The 16659-nt window shown below is 34.7% G+C and overlaps 1 protein-coding gene across 1 annotated transcript; it reads left to right on the top strand.

The window, feature by feature from the left end:
• Positions 1-774: 774 nt before the first annotated feature.
• LOC133192882 (beta-1,4-galactosyltransferase 4-like) lies at positions 775-9520 on the top strand. The gene is made up of 9 exons (XM_061328887.1): positions 775-789; positions 910-1126; positions 1577-1809; positions 2063-2250; positions 2567-2689; positions 3015-3110; positions 3955-4143; positions 9144-9156; positions 9440-9520. The coding sequence occupies exons 1-9, from the start codon at positions 775-777 to the stop codon at positions 9518-9520; spliced, it is 1155 nt and encodes a 384-aa protein (XP_061184871.1).
• The last annotated feature ends 7139 nt before the right edge of the window (positions 9521-16659 follow it).

The raw sequence follows: 16659 nt of genomic DNA, 5'->3' as shown, positions 1-16659 counted from the left end.
GACCGAGATGGACCCCCCCCCCCCCCCCTGGAAAAAATTCCTGGATCCGCGCCTTCGGTCGGGGTGTGAACAAGTCGCTTAGCCTTAATACCGGGCATCTTCGCAAGCCAAGGGGGTTTTCGGTCCGCTTTGCTCTCAACAAGATTTGGCCAACATGGCCATAGGGGCTTGTCTTTCGGATTGTTAAAAATAAAATAAATTTTAAAAATTTTGAATCTTCTTTAAATACACTTAAAAGTTGTTAAAATAGAGATTCTGACACTTTCAGTCAAGAAAAACCATGTTTAAAAAAGACGTGTACCACATGCACCTATATACATAAACTCTACATAGAGTTTATGTATATACGTGTAGGTGTGGTGCGTATTTTTTAAACGTGGTTTTTCTTGACTGAAAGTGTCAGAATCTCTATTTTAACAACTTTTAAGTGTATTTAAAGAAGATTCAAAATTTTTAAAATTTATTTTATTTTTAACAATCCGGAAGACAAGCCCCTATGGATTTGGCTTGTGAAGAAGTTTACCGGGGGATTTAATTTTTTCTAGGAAGGGAGGGGGGATCCAAGGTCATTATTTGTTGCTTTCCTCTATAAATCAAACTCCGAAAATCCCTTCGGGCGGACTCCTACCCCTCCCCCCTTCTAGATCCGCGCATGTATTTCTCCCTCTGCTCCGGAATTCCATATCCTTTTCATGTTCATTCTACATTTAGTTTCCAAATAAAATTTCCGATGAAGAGTACAAAAATTAAAGAAAATCTAGTTGATGTTTAGTGATGGTAAATAGAGTTGTAAATAGTTTTTTTTAAAAAAACTACTCTTGTTATTACAAATTCTTTTTTCTTGTGGAACAGTGTTTTGAAGAGAATTTTTTTTAAAACGTGTATACATTTTTTAAAAATATATTTCAGATTACAATTTCAAGGCGGTATGCCGTGTCACTTTTGGCAGTTGGGAAGAAAAGCGTACCTTTAGCAGTGTTTGTGATATACATTGGATTTGTGACTTTTGCATTATTTAATTATCGAAGTCACTGTTTATTTACTGAGCCAACTACACTTATTAAATACCACTTACTTGAACAAGAAGAGGCAGATAAATTGTGTAGAATTCCTTGGGATTCTCTAGGTACAAATAATATACTTCTTGTACTAGTGTTTACACTAAGCTATTCAGGGTACCCAAAGTTAACAATCAGTGAGTTAAGTCACAATGCTGATAATGAATTGGAATTATCAGATATATTTGTTTCATTAATTAAACAGAATTAGCCCCTTCATGGTAACTGCGGTACTACTCTTTTGCAGGGCAAAATAATAATGGCGAAGTTTTTATTGAGAGATAATTAAATGACATATATTTAACAATTACTTTTACATCATATTTCACCAAACTATATCATTTTGCCCTACAAAAGAGCAGTACTGCAGTTTCTGTGAAACAGTCTATGTTTCAAGTGTAATTATGCTTTATACTAGACAAGTTACTTCTTTATGTTGATCACATGTTGAATTTGTCATTGGTTTTTAATTTTGTCAAGAATTAAGTTACAAAAACTATTGGATCTTATTTTTTCAGGAGTTGAAGATGTTGACATTTTTCATGATCATGATTTAACCTCAATAAAACATCAGAACCCACTTGTACAGAAAGGAGGGGTGGGGAAGCCAGAGGGATGCTTATCATACCAGAAAGTGGCCATTATTGTTCCATACAGAAACAGATATTTTCATTTAAAGTTATTGCTCTCTAGACTTCATCCCATGCTGAGGAAGCAGAAAATTCATTATAAAATATTTGTCATAGAACAGGTGTGTACAATATGCCTTTTTACTCTTTCATATGGTTAATTTCCAAGGGTTTCTCTTCAGACATTTTCTGACATTGTCCAGTATTGGCTCTGTATAAGTCATACTCTTCAAATTGCAAAGAGTATGAATTTGATAATTTGGTGGAAAATTTTTTGGTGAAAATTTTACTTTTGAGTTGAATTCAAACTTTTTTGCTTGGTGATTTACATATACCTACAGTACATATGCATGATATTCCTCACATTGGTTGTAGGCTACAAATGACAGTTTTAACAGAGGGAAGCTGATGAATGTAGGATTTAAAGAGGCACTTAAGGAGGAGCAGTATGATTGCTTTGTCTTCCATGATGTAGACATGATTCCTGAAAATAATAAAAACCTATACATTTGTGACGATCATGCCAGACATTTATCATCTGCCATTGATGAAATGCGATATCAGTATGTATTTTAATTGTTAAAACTTTCCCCCTTTATAACCAATGAAATACCAAGGTAGCCATTTTGATAACTTTATACAAAGTTAAAAACTTGTGGCTCATGTATGCTAAAAAAAATGTGGTAAAATTATAAATGGATGGGGAATTCATATAATTGATCATAAAGTCAAGGCAGCAGAGTGGTTCGTGAATGTTGCACAATTAGAATTTTATTTTTTAAAAAACATTGAAAAAAATCTTAAGTCAAAGATACCTATACATGCTTTAAATTTTTATGTAATCAGATTGAAAAAATTCCAAATTCCTATACTTTTCAGTGTGATGTACTATAATTATGCTGGAGGTGTTATTGCCATGAAGAAGGATGTTTTTAAAGTCATCAATGGCTATGCCAATTCTTACTGGGGATGGGGAAATGAAGATGATGACCTCTCAGCAAGGTAGCTAGATCAGAAAGTTTACTGAATTACTGTTCAGTTACTCATAATCAGTAGAGTGCAAATACTGTAACAAAATTAGGGGAGGAAAAAAATTCGATATAAGCAGGCAAACCTTTAGGTTTTTTGATGTAGTGCACAATTCTAGGAAAATCGATTCATCTTTTCCATTCAATGTCCAAGGACAAAATTGGTATTAAAAAGCATAATTAAAAAGTTTATACATGTACTGTTATTTAGTATGTAGTCTCATCTTTTTTGAAGATTAATTATTATAGTAAGATTGCTTATCAATTTATGAAAAGTTTAACCATAATCTGTTTTTCAGAATACAAGAAGCAGGATATTTATTAACAAGACCTCCAGAACATATAGGAAGATATAAAATGGTGCGGCACAAAAAGGAATCTAGATCAGAAAATGGGTACATACTAAAAACATGAAACAATTCTAAAGATTTGCACAGTTGCTAAATCCTTCAATTTTAATGAAAATCTCAAAATATTTTTGATAATTTCTCTCTAATATTATACAGTTATGGAATGGGTATGAGGGAAATAGAAATTTATGGTTCCCCAAGGAAGGAAATAGTTTTCTACTGAGGGGAACCATAAATTTGCTATTTCCCAAGTACCCATTCCATAACTGTTTTATTATACCGAAAACAACACAGAAGATTTATTAACTAGAGACTTAGACATTTTTAAAACAATATAGAGGCATTTATTTAAATAATTACAAATGCATGTGATTCCAATTTTGTTAAATATATAATGCATCAATATGAAAAAAATGAAGTTATTTAAAAAATAAAAAATAATTAATTTCACTGACATTCTGAAGGATTATCGTTGTCTTCATTTTGCTAAGAAATTCCAGTATGATTTTGACATCGCATGTCGAAATGCTTTGACGTCATAGTTACATTGCTAATAACATTAGGTCACAGACTCGAGATTCCTTCCGCCCACTGTTCATTTTAATTGGTTAAAATTATTAATAAATATTCATTAGGGAGTAGTCCCAGGGAGTAGCTCTGGTTTTTCAGGGAGTAGTCCACAGATGGGGGAAAAAGTATCTTCTCGGGGAAATAGACAAGATTTATGGTATTAATTTTTTATAGAGTAATAACAGTAGAGGTATGATAAAACATTTTATACAGCTCACTTCTCTATTTTTCATATATATATAAAAAAAATGTTAACAATTTCTGAAGTAATAAAAATTTGTCATGAATACACATATTTTGATATAACACTGATTTGTAGATATGAGCGTTTTCTGGGTTGGAGAGGCAGATGGCTACAAGACGGGCTCCACAGCCCTAAAACGATGACGTACAAAGTACTCAGTAAATCCCAGGAGCCTCTGTACACCAACATCACCGTCAATCTCCTGTACGATAAAAACAAAGAGATCAATGTCGCAGAGGACACAACGAAGGAGTCACTGTGGTGGTATGGTCTAAATATTAATGTCATTGCTGTCATCATGAGCTTTTCTGATCACATTTTGTCTGGTGTCCGTCTGTCTGTCCGTCTGTCTGTAAACTTTTCAAATTTTCGACTTCTTCTCAAGAACCACTGGGCCAATTTCAACCAAACTTTCCACAAAGTATCCTTGGGTAAAGGGGATTCAAGTTTGTTCAAATGAAGGGCCATGCCCTCTTTCAAGGGGAGATAATTAGGAATTAGTGAAAAAATAATGGCATCATTTAAAAATCTTCTTCTCAAGAACCATAGGGCCAGGAAAGATGAAACTCATGTGGAAGCATCCTCAGGAAGTGTAGATTCAAGTTTGATCAAAACATGACCCCCGGGGGTAGGACGGGGCCACAATGGAGGATCAAAGTTTTACATAGAAATATATAGGAAAAATCTTTAAAAATCTTCTTCTCAAGAACAGCAAAGCCATGACGAGTCATATTTACATGGAAGCATCCTCAGGTAGTGTATATTCAAGTTTGTTCAAACCATGACCCCCGGGGGGTAGGGCGGGGCCACAATGGAGGATCAAAGTTTTACATAGAAATATATAGGGAAAATCTTTAAAAATCTTCTTCTCAAGAACAGCAAAGCCATGATGAGTCATAGTTATATGAAAGCATCCTCAGGTAGTGTAGATTCAAGTTTGTTCAAATCATGACCACCGGGGGTAGGGCGGGGCCGCAATGGACTATCAAAGTTGTACATAGAAATATATAGGATAAATCTTCTTCTCAGGAACAACAAAACCCAGATTGTTCATATTTATATGGAAGCATCCACAGGTAGTGTAGATTCAAATTTACTCAAATCATGGCCCCCAGGGGTAGGGTGGGGCCACAATGGAGGTTCAAAGTTTTACATAGAAATGTATAGGAAAAATTTTAAAAATCTTCTTCTCAGGAACAGTAAAGCCCTGATTGATCATATTTATGTGGAAGCATCCTCAGGTAGTGTAGATTCTATTTTGTTCAAATCATGACCCCTGTGGGTAGTATGGGGCCACAATGGAGGATCAAAGTCTTAAATAGAAATATATAGGAAAATATCTTGTTCTGAAGAGCTGCAAACCATGATTAGTCATTTTGATATGGAAGCATCCTCAGGTAGTGTAGATTCAGTTTTGTTCAAATGATGACCCCCAGGGGTTGGTTGGGGTCCATTGGGGGATAGAAAGTTTTACATAAGAACATATAGAAAAAATATTTCTTCTCAAGAACAGGAAAGCTATGTTTAGCCATATTGATATGGAAGCACCCTCAGGGTAATCTTTTCAATACTGAACTGACTTGTGCTTTTGCCTAGCCAATGTGCTCAGGTGAGCAATGTGGCCCATGGGCCTCTTGTTAAATACTTTTATTATACATAAGCAAATCAACTTAACAGTTTTTAAAGTAAAATAAACAGTAACATTGGATGTATTGCCATACTATAATCCCTGCAAGCCAATTTCTAATGACTGTACTCTGGCCCCCCAAAACAAACTATTTGGTAGAGCTGCTATAAAGATAAATATACCCCAAAAAAGTCTTAAAAGTCATCTGTGATAATATACATCATTAACTGAAACATGTACATGTATATGTAAGCTTATCTTCCCAACTGACTGCTGAGATGCCTTAGTAATTTTTACTTTTGATATAAGTTAACTATTGAATGTGATTTTTAGCTCTACTGGTCAGAGACCAGAAGAGCTTATGTGATAGTAAGTGTCTGTCGTCCATCTGTCTGTTTAGCTGTCCATCTGTCTGTCCAATTGTTCAAAATGCTACTCCTCCTATAGTTTTGGTCTGATTTCAATATAAATTGGCACACAACTAGACTACACTAAGATACATGATTCAGTGCACCAGTTTTTGATTTCAATGAGCAGTGTTGCCATGGCTACTAAAATTAGAAATTTCTTTGAAAATCCTTTAAAATGCTACTACTCCTAAAGCTGCAATAATGTAGCTCTCTCTGATTTTTAGATCACCTGAGTAAACTCAGGTGACCTATTGTTATCTGTTTTCGTCCGTCATTGTGCATTGTGGGATGTGAGTAATCATTCGAACATTTTCATCTTCTTTTCTGAAACCGATCAACCAATTTCAACCAATTTTGGCATATAGCATCTATGGGTGAAGGGAAATAAAAATTTTGAAATTCATGGTCCCTGCCCCCCCCTGGGGCCTGAGGGATGGGGCCAAAACCACTAAAATTAATGCAATCTTTAAAAATCTTCTTTACTCCTGGACATCAAGCAGTCAAACTGTTGGCATGATTGTAATAAGCATTGAGCCCTCTACCAAAATTGTGAAATTCATGGCCCCAGGGGCAGGGGTTCTGGTGCTAGGGTGGGGCTCTGTTGAATATATAGTGAAAATGCATTATTTCTTAAAAATCTTCTCCTCTTCTCCTGGGTATTATGCAAACAAACTAAATGCCTAGTTATGATGAGTAAGGTTGCCTCTTCCAAAATTGTGAATTTCATGGCCCCTGGCTCAAGGGTTCTGGTGTTAGGGCGGGGCTCTAATGATTATATAGTGAAAATGCATTAATTCTTTGAAAATCTTCTCCTCTGCTCCTGGGCATTAAAGTAATAAACTAAATACATAGTTATGATGAGGAAGGGGTCCTCTTCCAAAATTGTGAATTTCATGGCCCCTGGGTCAGGGGTTCAGGTGTTAGGATGGGACTCTATTGATTATATAGAGAAAATGCATTAATTCTTTGAAAATCGTCTTCTCTGCTCCTGGGTATTAAACAAACTAACTGAGTACATAGTTATGATGTGCAAGGATGACTCTTCCAAAATTGTGAATTTCATGGCCCCTTGGTAAGGGGTTCTGGTGTTAAGGTTGGGCTCTATTGATTAATATATATAAGGAAAATGCATTTATTTAATTCTTTGAAAATCTTCTTCTTTGCTACTGGAGATTATTTAAACATACTAAGTGCATGATTATGATAGGCAAGGATGCCTCTTCCAAAATTTTGAAATGTATGGCCTCAGGGTTGGGGGTTCTTGTGGAGGGGGGGGGGGGGGGCTCTATTGATTATATAGTGAAAAAGCATTAATTCTATTAATTAATCATTAACTAATTCTGTCTTCTCCTTAGTGTTGAGCTGATAAATAAATTGCATAGCTATGATGAAAAAGGGAGCTGTCATTTCGTGCATTTTAAAATCTTCCAAGACTTGTATCGAAAATCTGTCAAATCACTGGACTGTTACACAATGTACTTTTTCACAGGCTTTGAATTGTGCAGTGGTTTTAGAGCATTTCGCTTTTAAGTCTCGAAATAAGGAACTATTTCTAAGCTGCAAGTTCAAATCCCAATGCGGGACATTGAGACCGGTTCTTCGAATGAGACCATAAAAACTTTGGTCCAGTGTCACAGTAGATACTGGCACAAAAATATCCCTCAATGCTCAGTGGCCTAAAGTCTAAATTTGGAGCCCTTCACCAGACAATTGTTTAAATAAATGTTGTCCCAATAATTATCAAAGGAGTTCAAATCAAAGAAACAACCAATCTTCAAGGGTCTTATTAAAGAAAAATACACGGATGTCTCAGGAAGCTTGTATCATAATTTCAAATCCATTTGGAAAAAGTATGTTGACCATATTTTATTGAGACAATCCTTATCTAAAAACGATAAAATGTCATACACAATGTCAAAGGCATGAAGTTTAACCCATGAATAAAAGGCATGAAGAAAGGGCGTTTGAATTCTATTCATTAGGATGAAATATGCAGAATTATTTATAACTCTTATGGTCCCATATACATGTAGTAAACATAGGAATATTGATGAACTGTTTATAAGATCAAAACTCAAATTAAATAAAATGCAGTAAACTTGATTTGGTTTGTTCACAAGGTGGGCCCCTTGTCTGCTCATGAAGGTATCATGAGGAGGGCCTATGGGCCTAAGCATGCTCTCTACATACTTAATTTTAAGACAGGTTGGTAAATAGTGTATAACCGAAACACGCTTACTAGGTCATTGTATATTTTATTTTATTAACAAAGTGTTTCAGTAGTGTAGGATTCTTATATGCTAAAGGCATAAGGTTGATACGTCGTCTTTCTTTTAAAACATGAACTAACCCTCTGTGACTGAGGCATGTTTTGGGCAGGCACCATTTTGTTTCCAACAAATGCTTGAAAATCACGGAACAAAATCAGTCATTCTGATAAAAACGGATTTTGATGGAATTCTATTTTATAAAAGTTGACAAACTTTAAAAAAAATATATTGGAATAATCTTATGTAAAAAACTTTCCAGTCGGCGCGTTTTAATTGGGTTGGTCATGTTAGGGGAAACAAACATATTTTTTATTTTGGCCTGAAGTATGCAACAGTATTGATATGTTGAAAAATAACAAGGCCTGTGGCGATGATAGAATCTTTATATTAAAATACATGTGACTGCAATGCATGTTGAATTTATACACTGAATTATTCAACAAAATTTTTGATTCTGGTGTAATACCCACTTAGTTTGCTTGTGGAAACATTATCCCAGTACACAAAAATAAAGTTAAGGGGACAATACTGAACCTAAGAATTATAGGCCTATTACACTTCCGAGTTGTCTAGGAAAATTATTTACTGCTATTATTAATAAAAGACTTAACTCATCATATGCTGATAATGTACAACTCATTTTAGAAAACCAAGCAGGCTTTTTCAGACTGAGTACAATAAATCATTTTTTAAATAGATTATTTTCTCATTATATTCTCTTGTTGAACTTTTTAAAAGGCACAAAATGAAATTGTACTGTGCATTTATAGATTTTGGGAAAGCATTTGATTCGGTTTGGCATGTTGGACTAAAGTTTTACAAAATAATATTGATAGAAAATGTTTTAAAGTAGTCCAATACTCGCACTACGTCACTAGCAATTAGTAAAACCGGAACCACACTTCTTATTTCCGAGATGTGATTTTTGAACTATATTGGTTTGACTTTTACTTGTAGTTTTAAACATCCGGTAATGATTTTGCTCTGAGTTGGCTGCGTCAACAAACTTACAAACATTGACTATTGTCGGCAGACAAGTTGAAGCTAACACTGATACATGTAGTTCACAAGGAAAGGAGTTGCTATGATTTGACAGTGACAAATTTTATTATTTCAAACATTGCAATATATATCTTGAATAATACTTATTACATTAGACGCATACCCCCTCCCCTGCGAACCCTTCACATTTAATCACAAAGCAAAATTATCTTTAGAATACTAGTATATGAAAATAGTTGATTCACTTGCAGCACACTTACTTCTTTAACCAGATCATCAAGTTTGTGAGAATCGATCAATCACGTTCTGATTCATTGTCTCTAATTTACTGACAAGTTTTTTTTTTATGTAAAACAAGATAAATTTTAGGGTCAATAGGTATTGGGTATGTATTATTATTGTTTTAAATATGTACAACTTTGTAAATACAAATGTACACTTAAACTTTAACTTTATTATAGGAATATCTTGTGGCAATATCTTACTTTTGGAAGAGAAATTTCATGGGTGTACCTTTAGTTTGAGTCAGAGCCCATATCATGAAAAGTAATGCGTCAACATATAATTTTTTTTAGCGTGTTCTTTTTCTAAATGTTATTTAGTAGAAAGAAAGCAAATTTTTGAAGATTGAGTCCATAAAAATATTAAAAAATGACTGAAATCGACCTGTGAAGCATATTTTCTCGTACTAAATTTTGATATATTAGCCTAACAACGTGCAAATATTTAAAATAATTCACACAAAACAATGTTTTAATATGGTTCCTTAACATTTTTCTATTCTATTTTGTGTATTAAAGTTGACTGTTTAGATTTTAATTCTTATACATGTATATAGACAAATTCATGGACAGGTACATTTTCAGTATTTTGCGTTTCAAGGTATATAGTCTGAGAGGCAATAGCAGAAAAATAAATATGTTGACATATAATTTTTTTTATGTTTTTCCATTGCTGGGATATATGTCTATCTTATAAAAGCAGATTTTTCAAGATTGAGCCCATGTAATTGACACCATGATTGAGCATTCCAGGTCCGAGTATAGAACTACCTTAAGATTATAACTAACATGTATAAAGGTATCAAATCAAAGGTAGTAGTTAATGGAATAAGTTCAGAAATGTTTGAATGTATTATTGGAGTTCTATAAGGAGAGAATTTGTCACCTTTTTTATTTTCATTGTACTTAAATGACCTTGAGGAATTTTTATCTAGTAACAATTAAAGTGCAGACTTTATCTTGTTTGTCAGAAAAACTCAAGAGAAAACTAATTAATGTCTACTTAAAGCTTTTTGTTTTATTATGTGCAGATGATACTATCTTGTTGTCAGAAAATTCAGAGGATTTTCAGTATATGCTGAATACTTTTTCTAAATATTGCAAAAAGTGGCACCTTAAGGTCAATAGTAAGGAAATAAAAGTTGTAATATTTGGTAGAGGTAAAAATAATAGCTCGATCTTTTACATTTGAAGGCTGCCAATTTGATATAGTTGATAACTTTAAATATTTAGGTGTTACATTTTGTAAAAGTAAATCTTTAGTTTAAATACCAATGAAAGAATTATATGACAAAGCAACCAAAGCAATATAGTGTTATTGGAAGATTTAGAAAACATAATTTAGCAATTGATTGTAAATTAGACATGTTTGATAAAATTGTCTAACCAATACTCCTATATCAGGATGCAAAATTTGGGGTTTTCACAATATTTATAAATTAATAGAGAAGTTACACATAAAATTTTGTAAACATATTTTGAGCTTCAAAACATCAACACCGAACTTTATGGTGTATGGAGGACTTGTAGACATCCTTTAATAATTGATATCAAAGTAAAATAGAATGAATTCATTTTGGGGTAAACTCATTAATGCTCAGAGCTATAAATTGTCTGCAAAACTTTTATCTGCATTGAAAATATTTAAGAATCCATGGTGTGAATTGTTCAGAAAATTTTAAATGAATGTGGATTGACTCTTGTGGTATGAAAATTCAATTAATATATCTTGGCTAAAAAAATAATGTATATATATATATCACTCTTTTAAATCAGTTTAAGCAAAGATGGTTTAGAAATCTACATACATCCACTAAAGGTTTGAACTATAGAATTTTTAAAAAATAATTAATCTTTGAAGACTATTTGTTGAATTTGCCTCCAAAACAATCCAAGAAATATTGTTTTTAGCTCACCTCGACGAAGTCGAAATGAACTTATGCTATACCCCCAGCGTTGACGTCCTGGTTTAAGTTTTAGGAGAAAGTCCATTCCCAAGTAACTATAAGCCCTACCTGGACCAAACTTGCATGGAAGATGCATCTAGGGATGGGCAATACCACACTTGCTTCAGATGCTGGATCTGACCTAGATTTCCATATGAATGACCAGGTTAAAGTTTTTGGAGCAGGTCCATTCCCAAGTAACTATTAGCCCAACTTGGACCAAACTTGCTTGGAAGATGCATCTAGGGATGGGCAATACCACACTTGCTTCAGATGCTGGATCTGACCTAGATTTCCAGATGAATGACCAGGTTAAAGTTTTTGGAGCAGGTCCATTCCCAAGTAACTATTAGCCCTACTTGGACCAAACTTGCTTGGAAGATGCATCTAGGGATGGGCAATACCACACTTGCTTCAGATGCTGGATCTGACCTAGATTTCCAGATGAATAACCAGGTTAAAGTTTTTGGAGCAGGTCCATTCCCAAGTAACTATTAGCCCTACCTGGACCAAACTTGCATGGATGATGCATCTAAGAATGGATACTACCATGCTTGCTTTGGCTGCTGGATATGACTTAAATTTTCCAGATGAGTGACCAGGTTAAAGTTTTTGGAGCACGTCCATTGCCAGGTAACTATAATTAAGCCCTACCTTGACCAAACTTGCATGGATGATGCATCTAGGGATGGACAGTACCACACTTGCTTCAGATGCTGGATCTGACCTAGATTTCCAGATGAATGACCAGGTTAATGTTTTTGGAGCAGGTCCATTCCCAAGTAACTATTAGCCCTACCTGGACCAAACTTGCATGGATGATGCATCTAAGAATGGACACTATCACACTTGCTTTGGCTGCGGGATATGACTTAGATTTTCCAGATGAGTGACCAGGTTAAAGTTTTTGGAGCAGGTCCATTCCCAAGTAACTATTAGCCCTACCTGGACCAAACTTGCATGGATGATGCATCTAAGAATGGACACTACCACACTTGCTTTGGCTGCGGGATATGACTTAGATTTTCCAGATGAGTGACCAGGTTAAAGTTTTTGGAGCAGGTCCATACCCAAGTAACTATTGGCATTACCTTGACCAAACTTGCATGGATGATACATATAGGGATGGACATTACCACACTTAATTCGGATGCTGGATCTGACCTACATTTTCCAGTTGAGTGACCACTGGTTATAGTTTTTAGAGCAGGTCCATTGCCAAGTAACTATAAGCCCTATCTTGACAAAACTTGCATGGATGATGCATCTAGGGATGGACACTACCACAATTGCTACGGATGCTGGATCTGACCTAGATTTCCAGATGAGTGACCAGGTTAAAGTTTTTGCAGCAGGACTATTCCCAAGTAAATATTAGCCCTACCTTGAATAAACTTGCATGGATGATGCATGTAGGGATGGACACTACCACACTTGCTTCGGATGCTGGATTTGACCTACATTTTCCAGATGAGTGACCAGGTTAAAGTATTTGGAGCAGGTCCATTCCCAAGTAACTATTAGCTCTACCTTGAGCAAACTTGCATGGATGATCCATCTTAGGATGGACACTACCACACTTTCTTCTGATGCTGGATCTGACCAAGATATTCCAGATGAGTGACCAGGTTAAAGTTTTTGGAGTACATCCATTCTCAAGTAATTATAAGCCCTACCTTGACCAAACTTGCATGGATGATGCATCTTGGGATGTACGCTAACCAACCTGCTTCGGATGCTGGATTTGACCTAGATTTCCACATGAGTGAATTTTAGCCATATTTTAACCAAATTAGCATGGATGATGTAGCTAGGGATGGTCACTTCCAGACTTGCTTTGGATTCTAAATCTGACCTACATTTTCCAGATGAGTGACCCGAAGAATTTTTTTTGAGTAGCTATATAACATTATGGCCTGTTATGATTAAACTTGCATAGATGGTGCATCTAAGGATGAAAACTTCCAGACTTATTTTGGATGTTATAACTGACCAAAATTTTCTTGATTAGTAAACAGGATAAACGTTTCTTGAACAGGCCTATTTCCAAGTAACTATAAGTCGTACTTAAACCAAACTTGCATGGATATTGATCTTGGGATGTACACTAACTAAAAAAAAGAATATGATGTGAAATTTGCCTTACTTAAAGATAACATTCATTGAGGTGAGCTTCGTAATCTGTCATAACCTATGTTTTAGAACTGGGAATACAAAATTACCTATTGAGACTGGTAGATAGTTTAACATCCCCAGAGAAAATAGAATTTGTAAATTATGTAACTGCAATGAAATTGGGGATGAATTTTATTACTTATTTAAATGTACTGACGTGTCTATAAAGAACTCAAGACTTATGTATTTGTCAACATATTTTCAATCGAATCCAAATGTTTTGAAATTTGAAATGCTTTTTAATGTAACAAATATTAATCAACTTAGCAAAATTTGTAAATTGGTAGATATTATAATTGAGAGAGTTGGCTCTCTTGGTTGATACATTTGTATTACTCTCTGTTATCCTTTCTTCATGCATGTAATATTTTCTGTTTAATATACATGTATTGTACATATCTTCTCTTCACTGCTTTGTCAGTTAATATGAGAATAAAGTTCATGTTTTGTTGGTCCCTGTCATGCATGAAAAATTCTACTATAAATTTAAGTCATAAAAATCTTGAAAGCACCATTTCTTATGTCATTAGTGTTACTTCTATAGATGTTTTGATTAAAGTAAGTAAAAAAATAAATCAAAAAAAAATTTGCCTACCTACCTACCCTAATTTTTTTCAGCCTGAAAGTGGAAACAAACATTTTTTCTAGGCCAATGATGTTGCCATATTTTCTAAAAATAGAATTTTCTTTGAAATGCTTTCAAATTGCTACTTCTCCTACAGTTTTTATCTGACTTCAATATAACTTTGCACACATGCAGACTACACTGAGATACATAAGTCTCACTGTCTGCTTATTGGTTTTTGGCAGTCTTGCCATGTTACTTAAAAAAAGAAATTTTGGTGAAATTCTTTCAAAAGGCTACTTCTTTAACAGTTTTAGTCTGATTGCAATAAATCTTGCAACAAAGAGACTAAACCAAGGACCTTTATTATACCCCCACAAACAAAGTTTGGGGGGTATATAAGAATCACCTTGTCTGTCTGCCCGTCCGTCTGTCTAGCTGTCTGTCTGTCTGACTGTGCAAACGTTTCCGGTCCATATCTTTCTTATGGAGGAACATTAGAATCTACTACTTCATACAAAGATTGTTCATGACTTGAGGGTGTGTCATGACCTTGACCCAAGGTCATTTGGGCAAGTTCAAGGTCACTGGAAGAAAAAGTTCATAATTCGTGTCCTGTCCATATCTTTCTTATGGGTAAACTTGGTAAGTTTCCATTGTAAAAAAAGATTGCTTATGACCTGAGGGTGTGTCAAGACCTTGACCCAAGGTCTTATAGGCAGTTTAAGGTCACTGAAAGAAAAAGTTCATAATTTGTGTTCAGTCCATATCTTTCTTATTGATAAACTTGGTAAGTTCCCATTTTACAAAAAGATTGCTTATGACCTGAGGGTGTGTCAAGACCTTGAGCCAAGGTCATATAGGCAGTTCAAAGTCACTTAAAGAAAAAGTTCATAATTTGTGTCCAGTCCATATCTTTCTTATTGATAAACTTGGTGAATTCCCATTTTACAAAAAGATTGCTTATGACCTGAGGGTGTGTCATGACCTTGACACAAGGTCCTTTGGGCAAGTTCAAGGTCACTGAAAGAAAAAGTTCATAATTTGTGTCTGGTCAGTATCTTTCTTATGGATAAACTTGGTGAGATTCCATTTTACACAAAGATTGCTAATGACCTAAGGATGTGTCATGACCTTGACCCAAGGTCATTTGTGCAAGTTCAAGGTCACTGACAGAAAAAAGTTCATAATTCATGTCTGGCTGTATCTTTCCTATGGAGAATAATGTTGAGAGGAATACTTGAAAAATTGTTATTTATTTTTTCAATGTAATAAAAAAAATGTTATCATAAGTATTGATGTTTTATTAGGCTGTGCTTTAGTTTCATTCATTAAAAAATATAATGAGCAATTACTGGTAAATTTTCACTCTAAATGTTTAAACAAATTGTGAACACCTCTTAGATCCATTAAATACTAGTATTAGTGACTTGGCACCTTCTCTGAAAAACCCTGTGGCAGGTATTTGTCCATTTTGGACAGTTCTAGTTCTATTTATTGCTGTTGCATAGTTTCAAGTGCAAGTACTACTTTCTCTTCTGTTATAAGTACAAACCAGTAGAGCTATAGTCTCATCATTAGCCCTTCTGAGCCAAAAGCTCAAAGAGCTAATGCTATGGCCATTTGTGTGGTGTGCGTACACTTTTTAGAATATGGGCCAAAACTCAAGAACCCCTTGACCAATTATTGTCAAATTTGTCACAGGGTATCCTTGGCCCAAGGGCTCCTGTTTATACTAAAACTAGGGTTATGACCCTTAAACAGGGGGAGATAATTAGGTAAATAAAACCAAAAGTACTGGTTGCTAAAAAAGTCTCCTTCTCAAGAACCACTGGGCAGATTATCACAAAACTTACATACAGGGATGAGGATATGCTGTAGATTAAAATTTGTTCAAGGCATCACCATGGGGATAAGGACATGGTCTCAAGGTCACTTCAAAGTTGACCAAAAATTACATTTTATTAAAATGTTGATATTTTGCTTACTAATAAGGACTAGGATCATCAAATCTTGTCAGTTGATGCATCTAGGGACCTCATATCATGTTGACTCAAATGTAGGTCATGGTGACCTACTTTTGAAATTTTGTGGCCATTCTTTTTCAAATGATTTAGATGCATATTTTGGACATTTTAAGGCCAATGATCATAAAACTTTGTAAGTTGATGCATCTTTAGACCACGAAAAACATCAACTGAAAAATAGGTCACCGTGACCTACTTTTGAAATTTTATGGCTCTATTTAAATATTTTGGGTACTATTTGGCTTAGAATTATCAAACTTTGTCAGTTGATGCATCTTGGGTCTTTGGAGTAAGTCAAATTAGGTAACTGTGACCTACTTTTGAAAATTTATGGCTTTTATTAAATATTTCAGGTACTGATTGGCTTAGAATCACCAAACTTTGTCAAATGATGCATCTTGGGTCCTCAGAGTACAACAACTGAAAAGTAGATCACTGTGACCTTCTTTTGAAATTTTGTGACTGTATTTAAATACA

The sequence above is a fragment of the Saccostrea echinata genome, unplaced genomic scaffold (assembly GCF_033153115.1).
Source record: "Saccostrea echinata isolate AGI-Se365-2 ecotype Australia unplaced genomic scaffold, CSIRO_AGI_Sech_v1 ptg000025l, whole genome shotgun sequence".
Lineage (NCBI taxonomy): Eukaryota > Metazoa > Mollusca > Bivalvia > Ostreida > Ostreidae > Saccostrea > Saccostrea echinata.
The sequence above is the reverse complement of the archived record's forward strand: the minus strand, read 5'-3'. Positions and strand labels throughout refer to the sequence as shown.